The 22105-nt window shown below is 31.5% G+C and overlaps 3 protein-coding genes across 3 annotated transcripts in view; 1 reads left to right on the top strand and 2 right to left on the bottom strand.

Moving 5' to 3' along the window:
• LOC143068831 (ATP-dependent RNA helicase TDRD9-like) overlaps positions 1–13383 on the bottom strand; it is a 48434-nt gene extending 35051 nt beyond the window's left edge. Inside the window, exon 1 of the mRNA XM_076243152.1 lies at positions 13302–13383. The gene's annotated coding sequence lies outside the window, so the exon portion shown is untranslated. The remainder of the gene's footprint in view (positions 1–13301) is intronic.
• The window catches only part of LOC143068826 (ATP-dependent RNA helicase TDRD9-like), a 54559-nt gene that overhangs the window by 8487 nt on the left and 23967 nt on the right, over positions 1–22105 (bottom strand). Inside the window, exons 23-31 of the mRNA XM_076243146.1 lie at positions 21722–21799; positions 19803–19916; positions 19093–19186; positions 16509–16610; positions 14999–15136; positions 14513–14602; positions 13864–13986; positions 4203–4337; positions 3551–3721 (exon numbers count right to left, since the gene is read on the bottom strand). Of these exons, the coding sequence (XP_076099261.1) occupies positions 3551–3721; positions 4203–4337; positions 13864–13986; positions 14513–14602; positions 14999–15136; positions 16509–16610; positions 19093–19186; positions 19803–19916; positions 21722–21799 (1045 nt within the window). The remainder of the gene's footprint in view (positions 1–3550; positions 3722–4202; positions 4338–13863; positions 13987–14512; positions 14603–14998; positions 15137–16508; positions 16611–19092; positions 19187–19802; positions 19917–21721; positions 21800–22105) is intronic.
• On the top strand, positions 6357–8821 carry LOC143068828 (complement C1q subcomponent subunit B-like). The gene is made up of 3 exons (XM_076243149.1): positions 6357–6462; positions 6779–6838; positions 8272–8821. Exons 1-3 carry the CDS (start codon positions 6384–6386, stop codon positions 8688–8690), a joined length of 558 nt encoding a protein of 185 aa, XP_076099264.1. The 5' UTR covers positions 6357–6383; the 3' UTR covers positions 8691–8821.

Here is a 22105-nt window from a genome sequence, read left to right as displayed (position 1 = left end):
AAGCATGGTAATTAAGATAGGCGGGGCTTCAGCTTGTATACATCATACTTAAATTTTATTGGATGTTATGTTGGAGGTTAAGGACACTAAATTTTAAAACATCACATGATACATATTCTCACATGTTTCCTTACCTGTAAATATACAATACAGGCAGGATTCTACTTCGTCGAAATTATCTTCCTATTACGCCAGTTCATTTTCACAATCGTAGAAACGGAAGACAATTTTTTTTCAGAGATCCAACTTAAAGACTGTCGTCAAGCACTTTTAGTAAAATAGCTATTCGAACACACCTACTCTGATTTTGTGATCCACTGGATAGGTATTTCACTTGACCCCTATATTTCATCTTTTAGTACTGTGATTTTTTTTATGTTATAAAGTCAACCTGTAGCTTTGCTATTTAAAATGAAAGAGTCGGAAGCGAGATGGTGTATCAAATACTCTTGTTTTGTACATTTTCAAGACAAAATATTCATCTCAAACACACCCTAACATAAAAAAAAGTGCACTCGATTTTCTCTTTTCGATACAATTGTTTCCCATTTTTTGGAATATTTTCTTGAGTTGCATAATCGAAGGACAGACATAGAAATAACTGACTGAACTAATAGATTGATATGTTATAAAAACAATATTAGGTCAATTAATGTTGAAGGCTAGTTTCTCAGCCTCATACAAGAAAAAAGTTTATATTTTTCTTTCATTGACAAATTATTGTATTTTTACAGGTGAGAAAACATGTGAGAATATTTGTCATGTGATGGTATAAAATTAAGTGTCCTTAACCTCCGACATAACGTCCAATACAATCTAAGTATGATGTATACAAGCTGAAGCCCCGCCTATCTTAATTACCATGCTTGAGCAAACACTGATACAAACTAAGCAAGCAAGCCAAACTAACATTTGTCTTGCTAGCATTAATGTAAAAGCTGTAATGATATTTTGACAAAACTAGTTTATCAGTTTGTATAGTTATATTATATTCATTTCCATGCTGAAGGGGAACTGTTTATTTTGAATTGCTATTAAATTGTCCAAACTAAGCTTTCATATAGTTTTTCTTTCTAAAAGTATTCTATATTTATAAGAATCAGATATCATTTTAAATAAAACATCATATATTCAGTAAAATATGTGTGAAATAACAATATGCTATTGATAAATTTTCAGGGGAGATAACCTAAAATATTATTCTTTTGAATAAAGACTTTTTGAAAGAAAAGTTATTATCTCCCCCATGGAAACTTCCTACAAACATATATTGCAATTTTATACATATTTTACTGAACATGAAATGTTTTAATTCACATAATGTCTGATTCTTATAAATACTAGAACACACCCGTGTATCGCAGGTCTGCGACTGAATTAAAGTATATAACTATGCGCAAGCCTTATTTTAGTATTAGTATTGTCATTTGATAAAGTCATGCCAATTATAAGATACACAGTTTTCTCCGCTTTCAAATCTTTCTGTTTGAACCCGTCGAACTGGAACTTATCAATTATTGATAATATTAATTATTTGGAAAACAAAAGGTCCTGGAATGGAGTACTTTTTAATCAACAGCATTGTCCTATATTAGTCATAAATAAAGTTGAATTCTTTGATTCGCTGTTTTACGTCATGCCCGCTAACAAATTGAAAACTGTACCTATACGCCTTATTTTAGTCCAGATTTTTAGTATTCGTATTGTTATCTTAGAAAGTCTAACTGATTAAAATACTACAATAGGTAACAATTTGACAATTAAGTAGTGTCAACCCTGTGATTATGACCCGTGTAATACTATATAACATATTAATCCTGAATACACCGTTTGGTGGTGCGCCTGTCAGATGCGGAACGTACAGATAAGGTAATCGGTAACAGGTGAATATACTATTGGTATCGGTATCGGACTCGACCCGGAACTTCTTAATTATTGGCAATATTAATTACATGGAAAACAAAAGGGCCTGGAGTGGTGTAATTTTTAATCTACACCTTTGTACTATATTAGTTATATATAAAGTTGAATTTTTTTATTCATCGTTTTTTTAGAATACTTTTAGAAAGAAAAACTATATGAAAGCTTAGTTTGGACAATTTAATAGCAATTCAAAAAAGTATTCTATATTTATAAGAATCAGACATTATGTGAATTAAAACATTTCATATTCAGTAAAATATGTGTAAAATTGCAATATATGTTTGTAGGAAGTTTCCATGGGGGAGATAATAACTTTTCTTTCAAAAAGTCTTTATTCAAAAGAATAATATTTTAGGTTATCTCCCCTGAAAATTTATCAATAGCATATTGTTATTTCACACATATTTTACTGAATATATGATGTTTTATTTAAAATGATATCTGATTCTTATAAATATAGAATACTTTTAGAAAGAAAAACTATATGAAAGCTTAGTTTGGACAATTTAATAGCAATTCAAAATAAACAGTTCCCCTTCAGCATGGAAATGAATATAATATAACTATACAAACTGATAAACTAATTTTTGTCACAACATCATAAAAGTGGAGTTAAAGTCTTATAGGATTGTAAGTATATTTTATTTTATCACTTTGCACTTTCACATTTTGACTGAACAATTTGTTCAAATTTCTGACCAGTTGAACAATTTGGTTTAATAAAACAAATTGCAATTTGGTCAAAATTTTGAATGAGTTGCAATTGGTGGAGGAACACTAACAGTCAACTCACTGTAAGTTTCAAGTTGATTGGACTACAGCTTCATCAAAAACTACCTCGACCAAAAACTTTAACCAGACGGACGAACGACCAAAAACTTTAACCAGACGGACGAACGGAGGCACAGACGGACGGATGGACAAACTGAGGCACACACTAGAAAAGATAATGCCCCTCTACTATCGTAGGTGGGGCATAAGGACAGACGAACAGAGGCACAGACCAGAAAACATAATGCCCCTCTACTATCGTAGGTGGGGCATAAAAATCTTTTTCTGGTACTGCCCAAACCACTGTCATTTTCCTAATATGAATTTGTGTTTCGGATGTACTGTTGCAATGTACTGCACAGTGTTTTTAGTGAAATGTTTTCAAATTTAATAGGACATGAACAAACTTGTCATTGACAGCACAGATGACACATAATATAGTGGTATTGGCATAAAAATATCTATTGCTTATTATCCAAATATGACAGTCTTTTACCTTGGTTAATACAAAATTAAGTATTAGTGAGCCTAAATAGATATTTTGTCTCATGACTGTGATGGTGGCCATATTGGATGACTTGCCAGGTTCTATTTATATACTGTGGATTCATTATTATTTGTTAGATACCAATTTTTGTGGGTTTTGTGGGTAGAGGTAAACCACAAATATAAATGTTTGACGAAATACAAATTTCTATAAAGTTGTATCCAGACTTTGGCAGAACCAAGAAATCAAATATCCACTAAAATGCAAAGTTTCTGCAATCAAAGAAAAATTAGAACCCATGAAAATGACTGAATCCAAGGTATAATTGTGAAAGAAAGTTAAAAAATAAAAAGTTTGTTCAAGTTTTACCTTCACCGTTCTTCTTCCTTTAGAAGATGCTGGCCTGTTGTTTCCTAAAGATACTGAGAACCAATCACTCTGTCTATCCTGAAATGTTGGTCTCTCATCTTGCAGAAGTTTTCTACTAGGACTCACAACAGAGTTACTAATAGCTTCCATTTCTCGCTGTTCATGATTTTGCTACAGAAAATAAATAAAAATAAACACTTTTCTTATCCAATTGATTTTTTGTTATAACTTGATCAGGTATCCTAACATTAATGAAAATAAAGTCAAGGTCATCTTTCATTGCAGATAAGAAAATTGTATTAGATTGTACATATATCAAGAAAATTAAAATACAAACACCTGAAATGTAGAAACATTTATTTCTGAAATCGAAATTTAGAGAATTCTAATTATATAAACAAAAGTGAATACAATACATTTTACTGGTATACAAGTATTTTTTTTTATTGTAACTTAAGATTATTTTCATATTTTGTGCACTTCCAAACTGAGCATTGGTACGACTTGTAATTTTAAAGCAAACTATATTGAAAATTTTAAACTGATTAAGGGTATATCAGAAAATACATCTTTAAATATCTTATCAACACACAACACACACACACACACATAATTATTTTGTGTATTTACTAACCAAATATCTATTACTTACTCTTGATAAGTATGTCTCTTCAGCTTCATCAGCAAACCCTTTCTTTATAAGTTCTTTATTGATAGAAAGTTGTATTCCTCTGTCTGGAGACTCCATTAATTCCAATCTCAATATACCTCCAACAATTGAATATAACTACAAAAGAAGTGTTTAAAGTTGAGAATGGAAATTGGGAATATGTCGAAGAGACAACAACCTGACCAAAGAGCAGAAAACAGTTGAAGGCCACCAAGGGGTCTCCAATGCAATGAGAACATCCAGCCCCCAGAGTTGGGCCTCAGCTGGCCCCTAAATAAAAATGTGAACTAGACTAAGTTATGTCTTTTTCACAAAAATAAACTATTTTTAAATTAAAAGCAACACAGTTTAAATGTTTGAATGGTCCCGACAATAGGTATTTTTTGCTGCATATTGTACACTGAATGATAAGGTGCAAGCATCAGTTTGTCTGTAACACATCACATTTAGAGGGACAACTTTAAGCCACGTTTTTAGATGTAGTTTGGGTTAAAAAGACTAAAACGAGAAATCACTTGAATCAGAACTTTTGTTAAGTTTACAATTAAATAAAAATATGCCCTTTTTTTGGCATAATCAAATATTTTAACCTGAAAAAAAACTCATATAAAGACAAAGAAGTGGTTCCATAGGACACCAAGCCCTTGAACTATGTTATTATCATGTTTAATGAATCATGAAATTATCTTGGTCAAAACCCTAATTTGGCATCTATATAGTGTGATACCAAGTTTAAGTTGATGTGAAAAGAAATTATTCTAAACCCTTCTCTAATCTACTGTGAACAATACTATGATTGTAATTTTATATTGTATTGTGGAGAAGACTTTACAAGTCAAGTATGATTTACTAATTTCTAAACAATTTTGCTTTAATTCAGCAAATAAAATATCTTTAAACTAAATGTGAAAACTTGACATCAGGTTATTTGTTTACCAATGAATGCACTATACATGCACATCTAAACAATCATATAAATCAATGAAATTTAAGATTTTTACTGGTATTTTGAACAAGTCTTATTCAAGAGTATAATAGCTTTCTCTGGAAAGAAATACAGAAGATACATAGTATGAAATTCAAAACAGTGTAGCTGTGGCCATTGATTGACACATTAAAATCATTCATTGACTGGGACAATTTAGGTGAACGTTTGTATGTAATGACCAATGCTCACTATGTACTTTTTAAAGACACTTAAACTATGGGGTCACCAAAGGTTCTCAACACCTAAATAAAGTAATTCGAAAAATTAATCAGAAATAACACGATATTTTGATTTATATCAATTATATAAATCAAAACACAAAGGTTATTCCTGATTAATTTTTCGAATTATTTTATAATTAAAGGCGTTAAGAAACCTTTGTTGAACCCACAGTTTAAATGTCTATCGTAGGTACGTCATGAACAGTGGTTGTTACAGACAAACGTTCACGTAAATTGTCCCAGTCAATGGATGATTTTGATGGGTCAATCAATGGCCACAGCTACACTGTTTTGAATTTCATACTATAAGTTTTTTTTCCAATTTATCTCTATACAAAAACAAAGAGTTGTCTTCCCTTATACAAAGGTTTCTTTCCAAAAAGTTTTAAATCATTCCGATAAGTTTAGTTTATAATCATGATCATGTTTAAATGCAAACTTAATATTTCTTACTACCAAATGCAAACAAAAACATGTCAATTTCTCCCCAGATATGTAAATTAACATTAAATTTCAAGTTCATTACAACTTTTGTTGTTGAAAAGCCTTCAAGACTATAATGTCATTTCTCAATGGTCTATTCTGACTGGATTAGTACAAATTTAATCTCTAGTTATGATAATATGAAATTTGCATAATGTTCATAACTAAATATCATAAAGTTTCAATGCAATGCAGTTTGCATTTTGAGTTTTAACCTCTTCAAATCATGTGCTCATTGGAATGTATGGTTTTATGTTTAGGAGTGACTAATCGTTCTAGAGAAACAATTTTACCAAATTCTTGGGACTAGTTAGGTTGCATGTAGTATTTTTTCATAAGAATCATATTTCATTTTAATGAGAGACACATGGAACAGCTTGTTAGAATTCAGTTAAGTATAAAACAAGTTGAAATGCAAAACAAACATCAAAAGTATTTATGCAATACAACAGGTTACTTCCCTTGGACACAATGTTTAGGACAACTGTGACAGTTTTCATGTTAGGAATTCTGGTGGGTAAAGTGAAGTCTGTCTGTGATTCTGAACTTCGTAAGTATTTACTGTAAATTCAGAAATGAATTGGTGCATTCATTATTTGATTTTTGAAGAAATTGCAAAATTTATTATTTTTATTTCGAAATAAAAGTTGCCTGCACATGTATGTATCAAATATCAGAATACATGTATAAGGTTTTCACACAGATGCATTATTCCAAATAATTTCTGAATTTCAATTATTTAAGCAAATTACAGATTACTTCAGCATTTCAAGAAAGAAAAATAACTGAAGGACCTCTTTTATACATGTATGACTTAGTATATTCTGTAATAACTAGTACATTTAAGTAAATTTTTTTATTTGCAGAGAATGGCCTTTTTCAAGATCTCCTTAATATGATGATGAAGATAAAAGGTTCCAGTCCTGGTAAGTTCTTTTAACAACTTTTGATAAACTAGTTTTGAACTTTCAATAGCAGCAATCAATCTCCATGGAAATACCAATGTAAATATATTTGTTTTAATAGCTGGATCCGCCCCTGTAGTATGTATACATACTACAGGGGCGGATCCAGCTATTAAAAAAAAAGGGGGCGTGGGGGTGGTCCGAACCCAGGAAAAAGGGGGGTTCCAACTATAGTTCCCATTCAAATGCTTTGATCGGCACAAATAAGCGGGGTCCAACCCCCAAACCCCCCTGGATCTGCCAGTGTACTAAATGTCATTAACCTGCCACTTGTGGTTCCCCATTAATTGACCTAATCAAAAGCTAATACATGTAAACTAAGCAAAAGTTTTAAAGTCAATAGACCATAAATGAGTGGGTGTGGCCAAAAATCTCCAAAGAAATTACATGTGCCAATGCTTGTACAACTGCATTCCAAATATCATTAACCTTCCACTGGTGGTTTCCCATAAACTGACCTAATCACAAAGTTGTTCATGTAAACTGAGCAGAAGTTTGAAAGACTATTCTGAGGGTCCATCATTTCCATGGAAACAAGACATGCAAATTCTGATACAACTATATTCCCAATTTCATTAACCTACCACTAGTGGTTCTCAAAAAACTGACCTAATCATAACTTAATATGTTATTGACATCACCACTTTTTTTTAAATTGATGAGTGATGAATGAGAAAAAGCATTAGAGAGTATAGCATGCCCAATGCCATTGAAGCTTGATATCAAATTTCCAGAAGATCAGATTTGTAGAAAATGTGATAAAAATGGGATTGTAGGATGGAATACAGTTTTTTTTTTATCAACAATTATAATGTACTGATGTATATCACATAATATTTTAGATCCTGCATTGAAGTTGACTCAGACTTCTTTTAAACTGTTTTTTTTTATCAACCAATTATAATATACTGATGTATATCACATACTATTTTAGATCCTGCATTGAAGTTGACTCAGACTTCTTTTAAACTGAGTTTTAATGTGTGTTTGTTTATTCCAATTTGGCTTAGAGGTATAGGGGGAGGGTTGAGAACTTACAAAACATGTTTAACCTCACCACATTTTTGCACCTGTCCCAAGTCAGGAGCCTCTGGCTTCTGTTAGTCTTGTATGTTTTTTAATTTTAGTTCATTTATGTGTTTTGGAGTTTAGTATGATGTTCATTTTCACTGAACTGGGACAGATTTTTATTCAGTGGCCAACTGAGGCCTGCCTCTGAGTGCAGGATTTTCCTCGCTTCATTGAAGACCGATTGGTTGCCTTCAGCTGTTATCTGCTCTTTGTTTGAGTAAATGTCTCTTTGATATATTCCCCATTTCCATTCTTAATTTTATTAAACACTTGATTTTGTCTTGTCCCAGTTTTATGACAATAAAGATAATTTTTCTTTGCAGAACTTTCCACATGTAAATGCCAGAAGAGTGTCCCTGCAATTGCTTTCACAGCTTCTTTATCAGCTACTAAATCCATTGGGCCTCTAGAAACAGTTAAGTTTGATAAAGTTTCGACCAATGCTGGTAAAGGATATAACCCATATTCTGGAATATTTACTACACCAAAGAATGGGTACTATCAATTAATTGCAACAGCAACATCTTATCAAGGCAATAAATTTTATGCAAATCTATGGAAAAATAATGAAAAAACTGTAGGGTTGTATGCTGGACCAGGCCAGATTACAGATTCTGCTAGCATAGTTCTCAAATTAAAGAAAGGAGATCATGTGTTCCTTAAACATCATAACAGCAGTGAGAAAATCTACAGCGATGCCCAACATTGGAGCATGTTTCCTGGCTTCCTCATTTCTGAATAAATATCAAGCAAATATAACCTTTTATCTTTTAAACACGCCATAATGTCAGGTGACCCCATCTGCTAAATGAACTGTTTATTTTCAATTTTTAAATCATATACATGTTTTTTCTTCAAATAAAGTTTTATTGAATAAAATAATGTGTTTGGTATATTTTCATAACCCAGCAACTATTTCAGTTCAACAAATGATGATAAACAAGTGTCTTTATAACATGTCTTTCTGTAAATCGAGCAAATGTGGAAAAGAATTGAATAAATATGACAGTGATTATCAATGATTTGCTATCAACAACAAAAATTTCCCAAAACTATACCTTACTTTAAAGCCAACGTTATAACATCGGAAGGTAAAACAAATCATCTAATTAAAGGCCTATAAATCTATAACTTTCATTCCACTGTCAATGACTGTAAACAATTTCTTGGATAAACACCTCACTCACAATTGAATTGATTTGTGCAGGACTTTACCACTTCATCTTTAAATACAAAACATTGCACAGTATATATTACCCTTTTTCAGACCTCTTCTAATATGAAGTGCTTCTTTTTGCTTTATGAATAAATCCATGCTCTAAATCCAATAAAATTTGTTTGGACATACATATATTGACTAAGTAGACTGCAGAATAATTAATTTTGTCAAATTGGCATGCATTCAATGTATTTTATTATTTTAAAACACTTCCAAACACTTAAATGATGCACATGTTGTTACAAATTCATTTATAATGATTGACTGTAATGAGTTGCCATTTGAAATTGACATATTTGACCTTGTTTAAAGTTGAGAATGAAAATTGGGAATATGTCAAAGAGACAACAACCTTACCAAAGGGCAGAAACAGCCGAAGGCCACCAATGCCGGCACCAATGGGTCTCCAATGCAGGGAGAAAATCCAAAAATACAATTCAGTTGAAGGGAAACAAATGCAGAGTTCTTATGTAAAATGAAATATAGATAATGGTGTATATTGTCGCTGGGCTTCTAAAATATTGTAAATTACAAATTTTTCAAGAGAAAAATATCTCGAAAACAGGCTTTGAAAATTTTGGCAAAATGCATGCTTCCAAAATGTCGTATGTGAACTTGAACATTTTTGTCAATAGCAGTGAAAAAAAAACTTTGACATTTCTGGATTATTCAAGAACTTGAATCATTTTCACAGAAATAAAGAAATGTACAATTATTCTTTTCCCAAAGCCATTCTACAACGATTTTCAAGTTTTCATACAACATTTTGGAAGCAAATTTTACAAACAACTGACATTGGCAATTTTGTAATAGGTCTTATTTCACACATTTTGATTGGTCTAACTGTATGCTATTTTGTAATACCAAAGATTTCCTCCCGCCCAGACCATTGGTGTCAAAAAGTATTTTTAGCCAAAAAAGTCATATACGACATTTTAGAAGCCCAGCGACGATATATTCATGTATAATAAAATTTTAATCAAAATATAAAAAAAATCAGTATGACAATATATTTTTACAAGAAGTGACTAAAATTGTATTACCACACTTAGGAATACATATTATTTTCTAAAAATAAATTGTTCTCATTACCAAACAGCGAGTTAATTGACATTATACTTGCTAGCTAGAGTAGCTAAAACAATTTAGTTTTCAATTTTTTCCGGTGCATTATGTTTTGCGCGCATTACCATTACATTTGCACGCAAAAATCATTACGTTTGCGTGCAGCTTTTCATTACAATTGCACGCATTTATTTGATAGGTAAACTCAGGTAAGCTTAGGTAAAAACTCTTATCTATCTATGAATTCATTCAATTATTTTAAGTAAAAGTACCCTTTCCGTTAGACTAAGTCACCTATTCACCCAAGAGGATGTGGAAGTGGGATACAAGCAGGATAAGTGGGTTGCATTATATTCTATCAATCCTGAAATTTTAATACTGATCTCATACTAATGATTTTCTCCCCCGATTTGGCAAAAAAAAAAACCTTCAAATGTTCGTTACGTGACAAAACATTACAATCTAACTTACAATAGATTATTTACGAATTTTAAAGAGATCACTATTCGGGGTACTTGATCACCCTGAAAAATCGCAATGAAGGGCACACTTTATAGTTTGTCTTAGAATATAATATGAAAGATATATGATTAAAATATATTATGAAAATAAGTTTATGAAATTTTATATTATTCATATTTCATTATATACCCTTTTTTACTTAAGTTTACCTGTAAGATAAATGCGCGCAAATGTAATCAAAAGCTGCACGCAAACGTAGTGCGCCCATTTTTTCCTATTTTAAAAAACAAGAGTTGTTTCCCCTTATACAAAGTTTATTTATTTTGATTTTCAAATTCATTCTGATCTTTAATCATGTTTTAATTTAATGTAAACTTATTACTTCTTACTACCAAATGTAAAATAAAACATGATAATTATCAGTTGATATGTCAATAAACAGGGAATTTGTTTCATTGCTATTTTTATTCTGCGAATAAACTTTAACTAATACTTACACACAAAATTGATTGTCCCCTCAAGATTGTCCCCCCCTTATGAAAAGTTCTGGATCCGCCACTGATATTTTCATATTTTGCTTTTCCTTTAACTCATCTTTCACAATGATTCATATCAACATTCACTATTTAAGAGCCAAACATATATGGACAGTAAATCATTTATACTGGCAATGTTATGCAACTCCAGAAATTTAGGAGTGACTAATTGTTCCAGAAAAATATTTTGTACCAAATTCTTGGAACTAGTTAAGTTGCATGTCATATATAATCAATAAGAATCATATTTCATTTAATGAGAGAAACATATAACAGCTTGTAAGGTTTCAATTAAGTATAAATATGAGTTGAGATGAGATGCAAAACAAACATCCAAAGCACTTATCTAATAAAACAGGTTACTTCCCTTGAACACAATGTTTAGGACAACTGTGACAGTTTTCATGTTATTGATGATGATGGTTAAAGTAATACTGAACTTCGTAAGTACTTAATTAAGACATATTTCAATTTACCTTGATCATTATTAGAAAGAAAATAAGTTCAGGTATGTTTTTTTAAAAGCATTTAATAGACATGTACTGTACTATTTTTGAACTTTCAATAGCAGTTTTGCATTTTAATATCATTATTTAGGCACTTTCAGAAATTCAGACCATGCCATGACAGAGGGGTTTTACCTCTATCCTTTTCTAAGTGAGTGCATCACCCCATCCCATGAAATTATTAATGTCACATTTTTCTCAGTAAATGTAGAAGGATCACATATACAAAATACAGTTATCCCTTTACGCATCAAAAGTTAGTGCATAATTCACTTGCCGAACACTGAATTTTTTTCAAGAAGTCACTGAATCATGAAAATAAGGTCAAGGACAATTGCAAAGAACATATGACAGATGGAAACTTCATAAGATTCTGCAACTTTACTTACAGGAAAATGAATAACTCATCACAGTGTAAAACATGCTCAACTGAAGCTTTATACTAAATTGCCAGAAGCTCTGATTTTTCCATTTTCTAAGATGGATGGAATACAGATTTTTGTTAAATAATTCTTATGAAGTGCAGTATATCCTGTAAAAAAAATCTAATGCAAAAAGATACAACCTCAGTGACTAAGTATGGCAACGGTTATATTTCATATACCAATTTGAAATAATTTTTGTTGTTGTTTTAGTTCAATGTTCAGTAAAGAGTTTAAAAACTCCCATCACCTGACACTGAAAACTTTACTTTGCCATTGATCCACTTTTCAAACAATAATAATTACATTAGATGTATGTTTCATTATAATATATTATTCTGGTTGGCTACACTGCAATCTCACATTATTCCTTAAGCAATTTCTTTACACAATAGAATTTATCATTCATGATGACACAAGGTCCCACAATATAGTGCACAGGTAAATCAAATAAAAACTTGATAAAAATCGTGTTTTCATAATCATAAAATTTTATCACTACATTGCAGCTGCTTTATTCTAACAACATTTATCTAGCAATCAACTACACAAATTACTAATTGATTAGTACATAAAAATTATTTTGAGTTAAATCTCAAGTAAGTGATTGGTTTTATTATCAATGCATGAGGACAAAGTCTCTTGAATAAGCACACATAATAAGAATGTGTCCCAAGGAAATAGATGCCCAATATGTACTATCATTTTCTGTGTTCAGATGACCGTAAAACTGGGATAAAATCTCTAATTTGGCATTAAAATTAGAAAGATCATATCATAAGGAACAGGTTTACTAACTTTCAAGTTTGTTTGGACTTCACCTTATCAAGAACTACCTTGACCAAAAACTTTAACCTGAAGCGGACACACGGATGACATAACAGAAGGACAAACGGACAGATGAATACACAGACCAGAAAACATAATGCCCATAAATGGGGCATAAAAAATATGTTTCCTGACCAATTAATACAGTTATTTAACTTTAACCTGATATTCAAATGGTTCCAAAGTATTTTCATCAACTTACCTGACCAATGAAATTCTTGTTTTATAACTAGGTGTTTAAACTGGTCTTTAGCTTCCACTGTCCAGGTTCCATCAGGACATTTAATTTGTTTCAAAGTATTTTCATCAACTTACCTGACCAATGAAATTCTTGTTTATAACTAGGTGTTTAAACTGGTCTTTAGCTTCCACTGTCCAGGTTCCATCAGGACATTTAATTGGTTTTATAGTATTTTCATCAACTTACCTGGCCAATGAAATTCTTGTTTATAACTAGGTGTTTAAACTGGTCTTTAGCTTCCACTGTCCAGGTTCCATCAGGACATTTAATTGGTTTCAAAGTATTTTCATCAACTTACCTGACCAATGAAATTCTTGTTTTATAACTAGGTGTTTAAACTGGTCTTTAGCTTCCACTGTCCAGGTTCCATCAGGACATTTAATTGGTTTCATAGTATTTTCATCAACTTACCTGACCAATGAAATTCTTGTTTATAACTAGGTGTTTAAACCGTTCCTTAGCTCCCACTGTCCAGGTTCCATCAGGACATTTAATTGGTTTCAAAGTATTTTCATCAACTTACCTGACCAATGAAATTCTTGTTTTATAACTAGGTGTTTAAACTGGTCTTTAGCTTCCACTGTCCAGGTTCCATCAGGACATTTAATTGGTTTCAAAGTATTTTCATCAACTTACCTGGCCAATGAAATTCTTGTTTATAACTAGGTGTTTAAACTGTTCCTTAGCTTCCACTGTCCAGGTTCCATCAGGACATTTAATTGGTGAAGGACGGATTTCACAAAGCTTACATTCAACAGCCTGAAAGAATACAAAGATACATTATTTTTGTTTCTGAATCTTTAACATAATATTTCCAGAGAAATTCATAAATTATTTTCATGTGTATTATTATTGCTATTGTTAAACAATGAAGAAACATACCAGATTTATCATTGTAATTTCATGAAATTTTGTATACAAATAATGCCATCAAAATTTCAATTTCAACTTTTTTGTTGTTTCTTAACCTATCCTGTCACAATTTTCCCATAACACAAACATTTGAAAAATTGAGGAAAAATTAATTTCGTGGTTTTGCCAAAATCTGTATAAAAGCTGAAGCCAATTGAAAATTTCCAATTTGTTGAACATTTAAATTTGTGGCTCTCCTGTACCCACGAAATCCACAAAAATAAGTATCTAACCAAAATTAATGAATCCACAGTAATTAATTTATATCTGTTGGTACTGGGTCTCTTTAACAGTAAATTGTCTTCCAAGTGGTGTGTGTGATGAAATAATTACAACAAACCCGTGAACAAGACGATATCTCTATTTGACATACCTGGAATGGTATTGACAAGAATTCACTTGGCATTTCTCTCAAAGCTTCTTTTCTCATCTTTTCAGTGTTCCCATAATCCACAAAGAAAACCTGGTAATAAAAATGTAATTTTTTATGTTGCCCTATGCAGTACATGTACATGGAGACTTCAAATTTGTTTTACCTATTATGTCTGTTTGTTTTGTTCACATATCATTGTCAATATAATGGAATTTTATGCGATTGTCATACAAGGGAGAGGTTTAGAGAGCTATAACACCTGGTTTAATCCACTATTATCTGCATAATAAAATACCTGTACCAAGTCAGGAGTATGACAGTTGTTATCCATTTGTTAGATGTGTTTGAGCTTTTAGTTTTACCATTTAATTACAGACTTTCTGTTTTGAATTTTCCTCAGAGTTTGGTATTTTTGTTATTATACTTTTCGTTATTTTTTGGAATTACTATTTTATTTTTGTCTAATTTTTGTATGTTAAACCCTACCTCTACAATTTCCATCCACTGGTTACTACGACTATCCCTCTCTCTTTCCACACTTTCTACTCTGGCTCTGTAAAGTTCTCCTTCAAAAGGTGCAGCACAGAACATTCCCCGACGTAGATATGGGTCAGGCTTAATTTGCTAAAAAAAAATAAGTTTCCATGTATACAAGTTAGATGACTTAGGTTGATATATATTGTTGTTCATTCACATTGGGAAATTTAAAAAATAAACTCTATTAATGATATGGCATTAGCAGATTTCATACTTTGTACTTTTTACATACCTGTCAACTGACCCGTATTCTGCGGGTGTGACCCGAGATTTTCACAATTCTGAGGGATCACCCGGAACACCCGCCGGGTCATTGAAATAACCCGAAAATGACCCGATTTCACCCGTATTTCTTAGCCTTGAGATTGATTTCATAAGTAATATTCCTTTGAAATACCGGCAAATTCGTAATTCTTCCATGAACAGGAAGTTCATCTAGCTATGAAAACTGTCAAATTAAGTGACCCATTAAGTACATGGCTTCACTTGACAGCTTTGGTGTCAAACACACTGTTAATTAACACCAATTACCTTAGCTTTAGGTCGTAAATAAATTGCACCATTGAACAAACTGAACTAGAGTTACTTCCCCTTATTTGTCACCATTCAAAATTATTCCTTATATTTACCTTTTATGGGTGAAAAAGATTAAATCATAAAAATATAAAATTCAAATACATATTGAAAAATAACTTTTCATTATTTTTATACCTTTATACATTTTTTTTTTAAAAGTTGAAAATTATTTTTTACATTTATACTTCCCTTAACTGTATTACTATATTTTATCATAGTCTAATTTCCTAGTTAAATGAAAAATAATAATGGATAATAGCTACATAGTCAATAGCCTCAATCATTTAAGAATTACATTAAATTCTAGTGTTTGATGATTGTAGTATTTTTTCTCAAAAAGTAATAAAAATCTTTAAAAGTGCAATGAAATAAGATTTAAAATGACTTAACAAAGTGAACATGCATTGATGTTTTGGTATCTTTGATATACATTATAAGAAAATGTACCATAAATACTGAAGTTCAGCTCGAAAAAGTTCGTACGCGTTATGACCTGAGATTTGATTCTTCAATGCAGGTCATGACCTGCATTTTCATCGTCACAGGTTGACAGGTATGTTTTTAGCCACTGACATCTTGATTCCATCTCTGTATAAGTGAAATAGTCAGTAAACACAGATAAAAAAAATATCAGATTGAACAAAAAATCCAAATAAACAACTGTCAATTTATAAGTACTAATTAACTTACGACCTTTGTACTAATATAATGAACAGCAAGACCATAGAAAAATCATGAGACAAGTCAAATATATAGAGAAAGAACTTAAAAATAAAAGTGGTATTAAATATCTTCTGGTTAAAAATGTATGGAGCATTTGAAAAACAGCAGTAAGAACAGACAACTGAGAGATAATCAGTCAATAATTTTCACTTGTACTCACTGGTAAAACATTTTCATTGTTCAGGGCATTTTGTACACAAAACAAATCATGTTGTGTCTTTTCTTCAGCATACTGTGCCCAAAAATGTCCACAATCAACAACCTATAATTATAAAGTAATATTATTTATAACTAGATCAAATAATCTAAACTTATTGCACTGCTGGTAAATATTTGTCGCATTTACCACTGGCAACAGCCCTGAATAAAATTGTTTAAGGAAAAAGATCTTAAATTATTATGAATGACTTGGCAAGACCATTCTATTAAAAAAGGAGTCCAACTTGAAAACAGGATGGTCAAGTATTTTCTGACATACTCTATCTATATGTTTTATTAGCTATAAATTTGGTTATTTCTTCTTCTTCACAAGAAAATTAGGAAATTCAAATTTTTATACTTTTAAAAGAGTTTCAATAACTTTTAACACATTACTATGAATTCGTTACTATTCTTAGGGTAGTGATTTAAATATGATTTCATCATATAAAGTATTAGTGAACCAATGTTCAACACAATTTTTCAATAGGCTTGCAAGCAGAATTTGGGAAAATGTAAAAATAAATTGAACCTTTTATAATAAATGAATCCACAGTACACGTCAATTAGATAGCCAGAACAAGTACATCTGAACTAGGTATAATGAATCATACAACTTTTTATGTTATAAATTCAGTTTTAGTCAACAATCTTTTATTCTAATTTCAAAAGGGCTCTTCAGGGTTAGTTTAGCCATATTGGATAGGGGGCAAATTTTTTAGAAAGAGGTGGAAATAGTATGAAAGTATGGGAAATCCTATGCATGTTTCCAAGCAACTGCTCTGTTTTAATGATGTTTTCACATATTTTTTACACCATTTTCACCTCCATTATGAAAATCTGCCCCCTATCCAATATGGCCGAACTAACTGTGAAGAGCCCTATTAAACCCGTTAACTCTGAAACTGAAAAAAAAACACAAATGTATCACTGAACTGAGCTTTGACATGACTCACCTTACAGTTCAAAACTGAAATGGCTTGTTATCTGCAAACTATTTCAAGACAACACATTTGATTTTTTCTAAATTAAAAAAAATTGAGAATCCACTCATTTGAACTGAAACACTAACCATATATGAATAATCAAAGAGCTGAATAGCTCTGAGGGGAAAGACGGCCCTTGTTTCTATTTCATTTTTTTGGGGTGGGGGTTGGGGGGGCGGGGGGTTATCTTTTGATAGTCTTCATATAAAGAATGAAAAAAAGAACAGCTAGAACATGTGGAAGGTTGACACTATTGGAATCAATTGTTGTTTAATGTAATTTCGTTTCTTTAGTTTAGGATTCAATTTAGACCAATGGAAGAGATCTGCATCTTCTAAATCTAAACATTCAATTAAAGTTGATAGTTAATTATCTAAAATTCAACTAGTTGAATTCTGCCATTTAACAAAAACTACAATTATTTTTGAAATCTTAATAGTGTACGACTGAACTGTAGGCTAGGGCCATTTTCCATTTTTTGTGACAGTACTCTTAAAATTTTAAATTTTTTTCTTAAGAAAGTTAGGACTGAAAAATCTATTCAGTTTTAAATTTCCATTGATAAAGTTCCCAGTTATATATCTCATCACAGGGATACAGGTAGTAATAAAAATAACAATATGATTGATGTAAACTGTGTGAAGCTTGTTTTCAAATCCTACATTTTGAAATATTTGTAAAATTTCATGAATAAATAGGTTTAAACTACAAAATGCAACATTTGCAATTTTTTTGTAACTATTAAAATGATTATGTTGGTACACAAAATTTAGTTTTAATGAAAGACTACTTATCATATACTAAATGTCACATTTTAAGTGTTTATTTTAGTGGATAATTAGCTCATAAATTGAGGTGCTCCTGAATTGGAAAAAGATTCTCAAAACAGAGTTTTACAGAAAAAAATGGAAAAGATCGTTTCTCTCCCCGATCTCATGTTAAGGTGAAAACTCCATATATATTTGGAGGTGCTCCTAATTAAAGGAGGCTTATACCAAGAAGAAGAAGTAGCCCCTCAGACTTCCTGTTTACTTTGAAAGTTGTTGACCTACAAACTAAAGTATTGCATGTTGATGTTTAAATCATCTACAGCAAACATCATTATGTTTAAATTCAACAAATACTATTTTTTAATAAGTGCACAATCTTTGAGAATGATTTAAATAACCAGTGAAGGATATCCCTGCTTATGCGTAGTGTGGCATTCCAACAATGACGTCACTATAAAATATAATGTAGGTTGGATATATTTAGAATATCTCGTCATACTGATTTTTCCGGATTGTAAAAGAAACGTAAATAGTGTAAAGGAGAGCTCGATATACGATAATTTCGAGAGAAACTGAAGGGAAATGTGTAAAAAAAGTGTTTAAAGTCAATTTATTCATTTGTGTCTCATCATTCTTAGTAAGATTTGTTGGGGGATTTTCCACACTATAAAAACAAAATGAATGATGTGAGGGAATGTCACTCTGGTCAACCCCATTGGGGATTGACAGCTTGAAGCCTTCTTCCCCAAAAACGAATATAACCTTCTATAATGCATGCAAACATAATTACCTCAGTAACATGGAGTACAACCATAGTAGTTTCTGCAGGTGGTGGCTCCCTCTGTAGTTTTTGTTCTGAAAAACCAACATCCCCTACAGTAAACCTGAAATAAAGAGAGATATAGAATTTATGTCCTAAGCAACCATACTGACCAACTGCATCCATTCAATATCATAACACAATTCTAAAATCCACAAAGTGACAATCAGTGGTAAAGAATACAAACTTTACTTTTTAAGAAGTATTTTCTTTTTTTCTTTTTTTTCTCTAAGGTCAGTGAAAATATTTCAGAAAATTTAAATAAAGTTAATGTCAAACAGGTAGGTTTTCGCAAAATGGGTTGACCTAATTCTACCTCATTAGGTCACTTATGCCCTGTATTAAAATGGGAAATGCAAAAATTTGAGGTTGGACAGCACACCCCTCTTTCAAATAATAAGTTTTTTAAAAGATTGTAGATAAGATAAGTAGATTTGATAACCTGGTATTTCGTAAACCAACTGATTTGACAGACATATTTGTGGACATTTAGTCCTTTCTAAACAATTCATGGTAATTAAGTTGTGACTTTCTAATTTACATGAAGTTTTCAAATAAGGGAAGAACTAATATTCACATTATTCTTCTGCCCGTGAAGGTCACAAAAATACAATACTTGCAAAAATTAGTTGGTTTACAGAAGTAACAGAATGATGATTTTCCTACATGAATATTCATACCTATTACTTCTGAGTCTTCCCTTGGCATTCTCTTGTTGCTTCCTTATTTCATCCATTTTTTCACCTGCCTCCTCTGGAGAATACAATGTAATTTCTATCTTCTGGTTAAGTAGTCTGCAAAAGCAATATTAAATATTATAGTCCGATTGATAAAGCTCTATGGGAAAAAGAAACTTACAAAATTTTAAAAGCAGCAGTTTTCAGTGGAGTACACCTTTCCAATATATTGATATAGAGAGTACACCTTATGTTTGACCTGAACCTATTACATTCATGACACACTGAAATGATTGCTCAGCTGGATGTAAATTATTTACTGTAAATTGAGAAAAATTGTGAGGAGATTCTTTTTGCTGATTTTGTGACGAATAAAACCGTGAAAATATTCCCTTTGGTAAATTTGATCTTCAAGGAAGAGACTAATGAGACGTAAAGCAATAAACAATCAAATCAATACTACCTATCACTTCTAAGGTGAGGCCAACATTAAAAATATCTTTGTTTCCCCTCCCCAACTGAGGTTATCAGGGTATGGGTAGGTAGGTAGGCAAATTATTTTATTTTATTTCTTGATACAATTTTTTCTATATTGATTTTTTACAAAATTCAACAGGTGAGATAAATCAAGAAAAGTGGGGTATTCCCTGATTTCAGTGTACATCCCAGTTTTCTGGTGTTAAAAACTGTATACAGGGACCTCCTTTTTTTTCCTATTTAATTTTATTTTATGGTATGAAATCTACAAAAGCACACATTCTCATGAGATAACAATGTTTAATGAAAGCAAGTGTTTAATTAGTTAAAAATCAAGCTTATTTCAAGTCTAATTTGATGCATAACTCACAACAAAACAATTCCTGTGTTCACCAATTCATACCTTGATCATCAATTATGAGATGACAAAAAGATATGTTAATGATTTGGGAATTAAAATTCAATGAATAAAATTTTTCAATAGAAGTGAATATAATTCAGTTACGTTCAGTTACACCTGGATCATGCAGCTTTGTCAATTAATTCCTAAACAAAAGATTTGTATGTTTTTTCGAGTTCTAGAAAAAACAAGGCTTCACTTATTCATGTTTTGTTGTTCCTAGAATACTATGAGTATTTACAAATTCAACTGATGCAGTTATAACGTAAAACGTGCCCTTTTGTAAATTTCATGCCATAAATTGAAAAATAAAAACACATTTAAACTGGTCTTGTTTACACCAGAGATCAGGGAGGTTCCTGAAAGCAGGACTTATCCAACATTTTCTGACATGTGCCCAACCTGTTCGAAGTGAAGACAAAGTAGATTGATTTCAAAGCACGATTCAAACCATTTTTACTCAAAGATTTTATCCCTTAAACAGGAACAGAGGTAAAAGACAAAGCCAATCAAGGTGCACTCAGTGGGTTGAAAGATTCTTCAGATTTTTTATTTTCAAATAATCACCCTTGCACACAACACAAATCGTGTGTGCCAATGCTTGATTCCGTATCATATAGACGCTTCAATGCAAAAATGCCTTGATTTAAAACGCTTGTTGACTACAGCATCGGAAAGGCATTGTAACCGGAGAGCACAAATTTCATTACAAAATTGCTTTTTCGAAGGGAAGCAATCCCATCACAGTATGACAAAAAACCAACACAAGTTTTCTACAGCATCGGATAGATATCACCAAAACCCAACATAGCAACAAAAAAAATTTTTGGACAAGAATGGCCAATAAAATTTTTCGAGTCGCGGCGATTTTACCGGGTAGGTGGTGGGAGGGGAAACAAACAATATTTTATTTTTGGCCCGAGAAAAAACAGATGTTAACAAAAATGTTATGAATTTTAGAGTGAGCTTTTCGTTTGGTTAAATCATATATTTCATATGTGAACTTTGGTATACTGATCTATCATTGCCAACAAAGTTATCCTACCTGTGCTTCACAGAAAGATAAACGCCAGGATGTACAGTCTGTCGGTTTTCCTGCTTTCGTGGGAATTTTATGTAAGCTCTGAAATACACAAAAAAAATCACAAATAAATAGATTTATACATAAGACTCAATATCAGATATTCAAATTCAATGATTACTTGTTTGTTGAATCAATATTAGCTAGAGGTATAAAGGAGGGTTGAGATCTCACTAAAAATATCTAACACCACCGAATATTTGCACCTGTCCAAAGCCTCTGGCCTTTGTTTGTTTTGTATGGTTTTCAATTTTAGTTCATTCATATAATGAGGAATTTAGTATGATGTCCATTTTCATTTAACTAGTACACATTTATGTTTAGGGACCAGATAAAGTTCACATCCGG

Source organism: Mytilus galloprovincialis, chromosome 3 (assembly GCF_965363235.1).
Source record: "Mytilus galloprovincialis chromosome 3, xbMytGall1.hap1.1, whole genome shotgun sequence".
Classification (NCBI taxonomy): Eukaryota; Metazoa; Mollusca; class Bivalvia; order Mytilida; family Mytilidae; genus Mytilus; species Mytilus galloprovincialis.
This window is presented reverse-complemented; position numbering and strand designations above follow the sequence as displayed.

Bases quoted from the DNA above. Each gene is read 5' to 3' on its own strand.
- LOC143068828 (XM_076243149.1), top strand. From the start codon at position 6,384: ATGTTTAGGACAACTGTGACAGTTTTCATGTTAGGAATTCTGGTGGGT. The intron at 6,463-6,778 runs GTAAGTATTTAC...TTTTATTTGCAG, and splicing joins TGTCTGTGATTCTGAACTTC to AGAATGGCCTTTTTCAAGAT. The intron at 6,839-8,271 runs GTAAGTTCTTTT...TTTTCTTTGCAG, and splicing joins GATAAAAGGTTCCAGTCCTG to AACTTTCCACATGTAAATGC.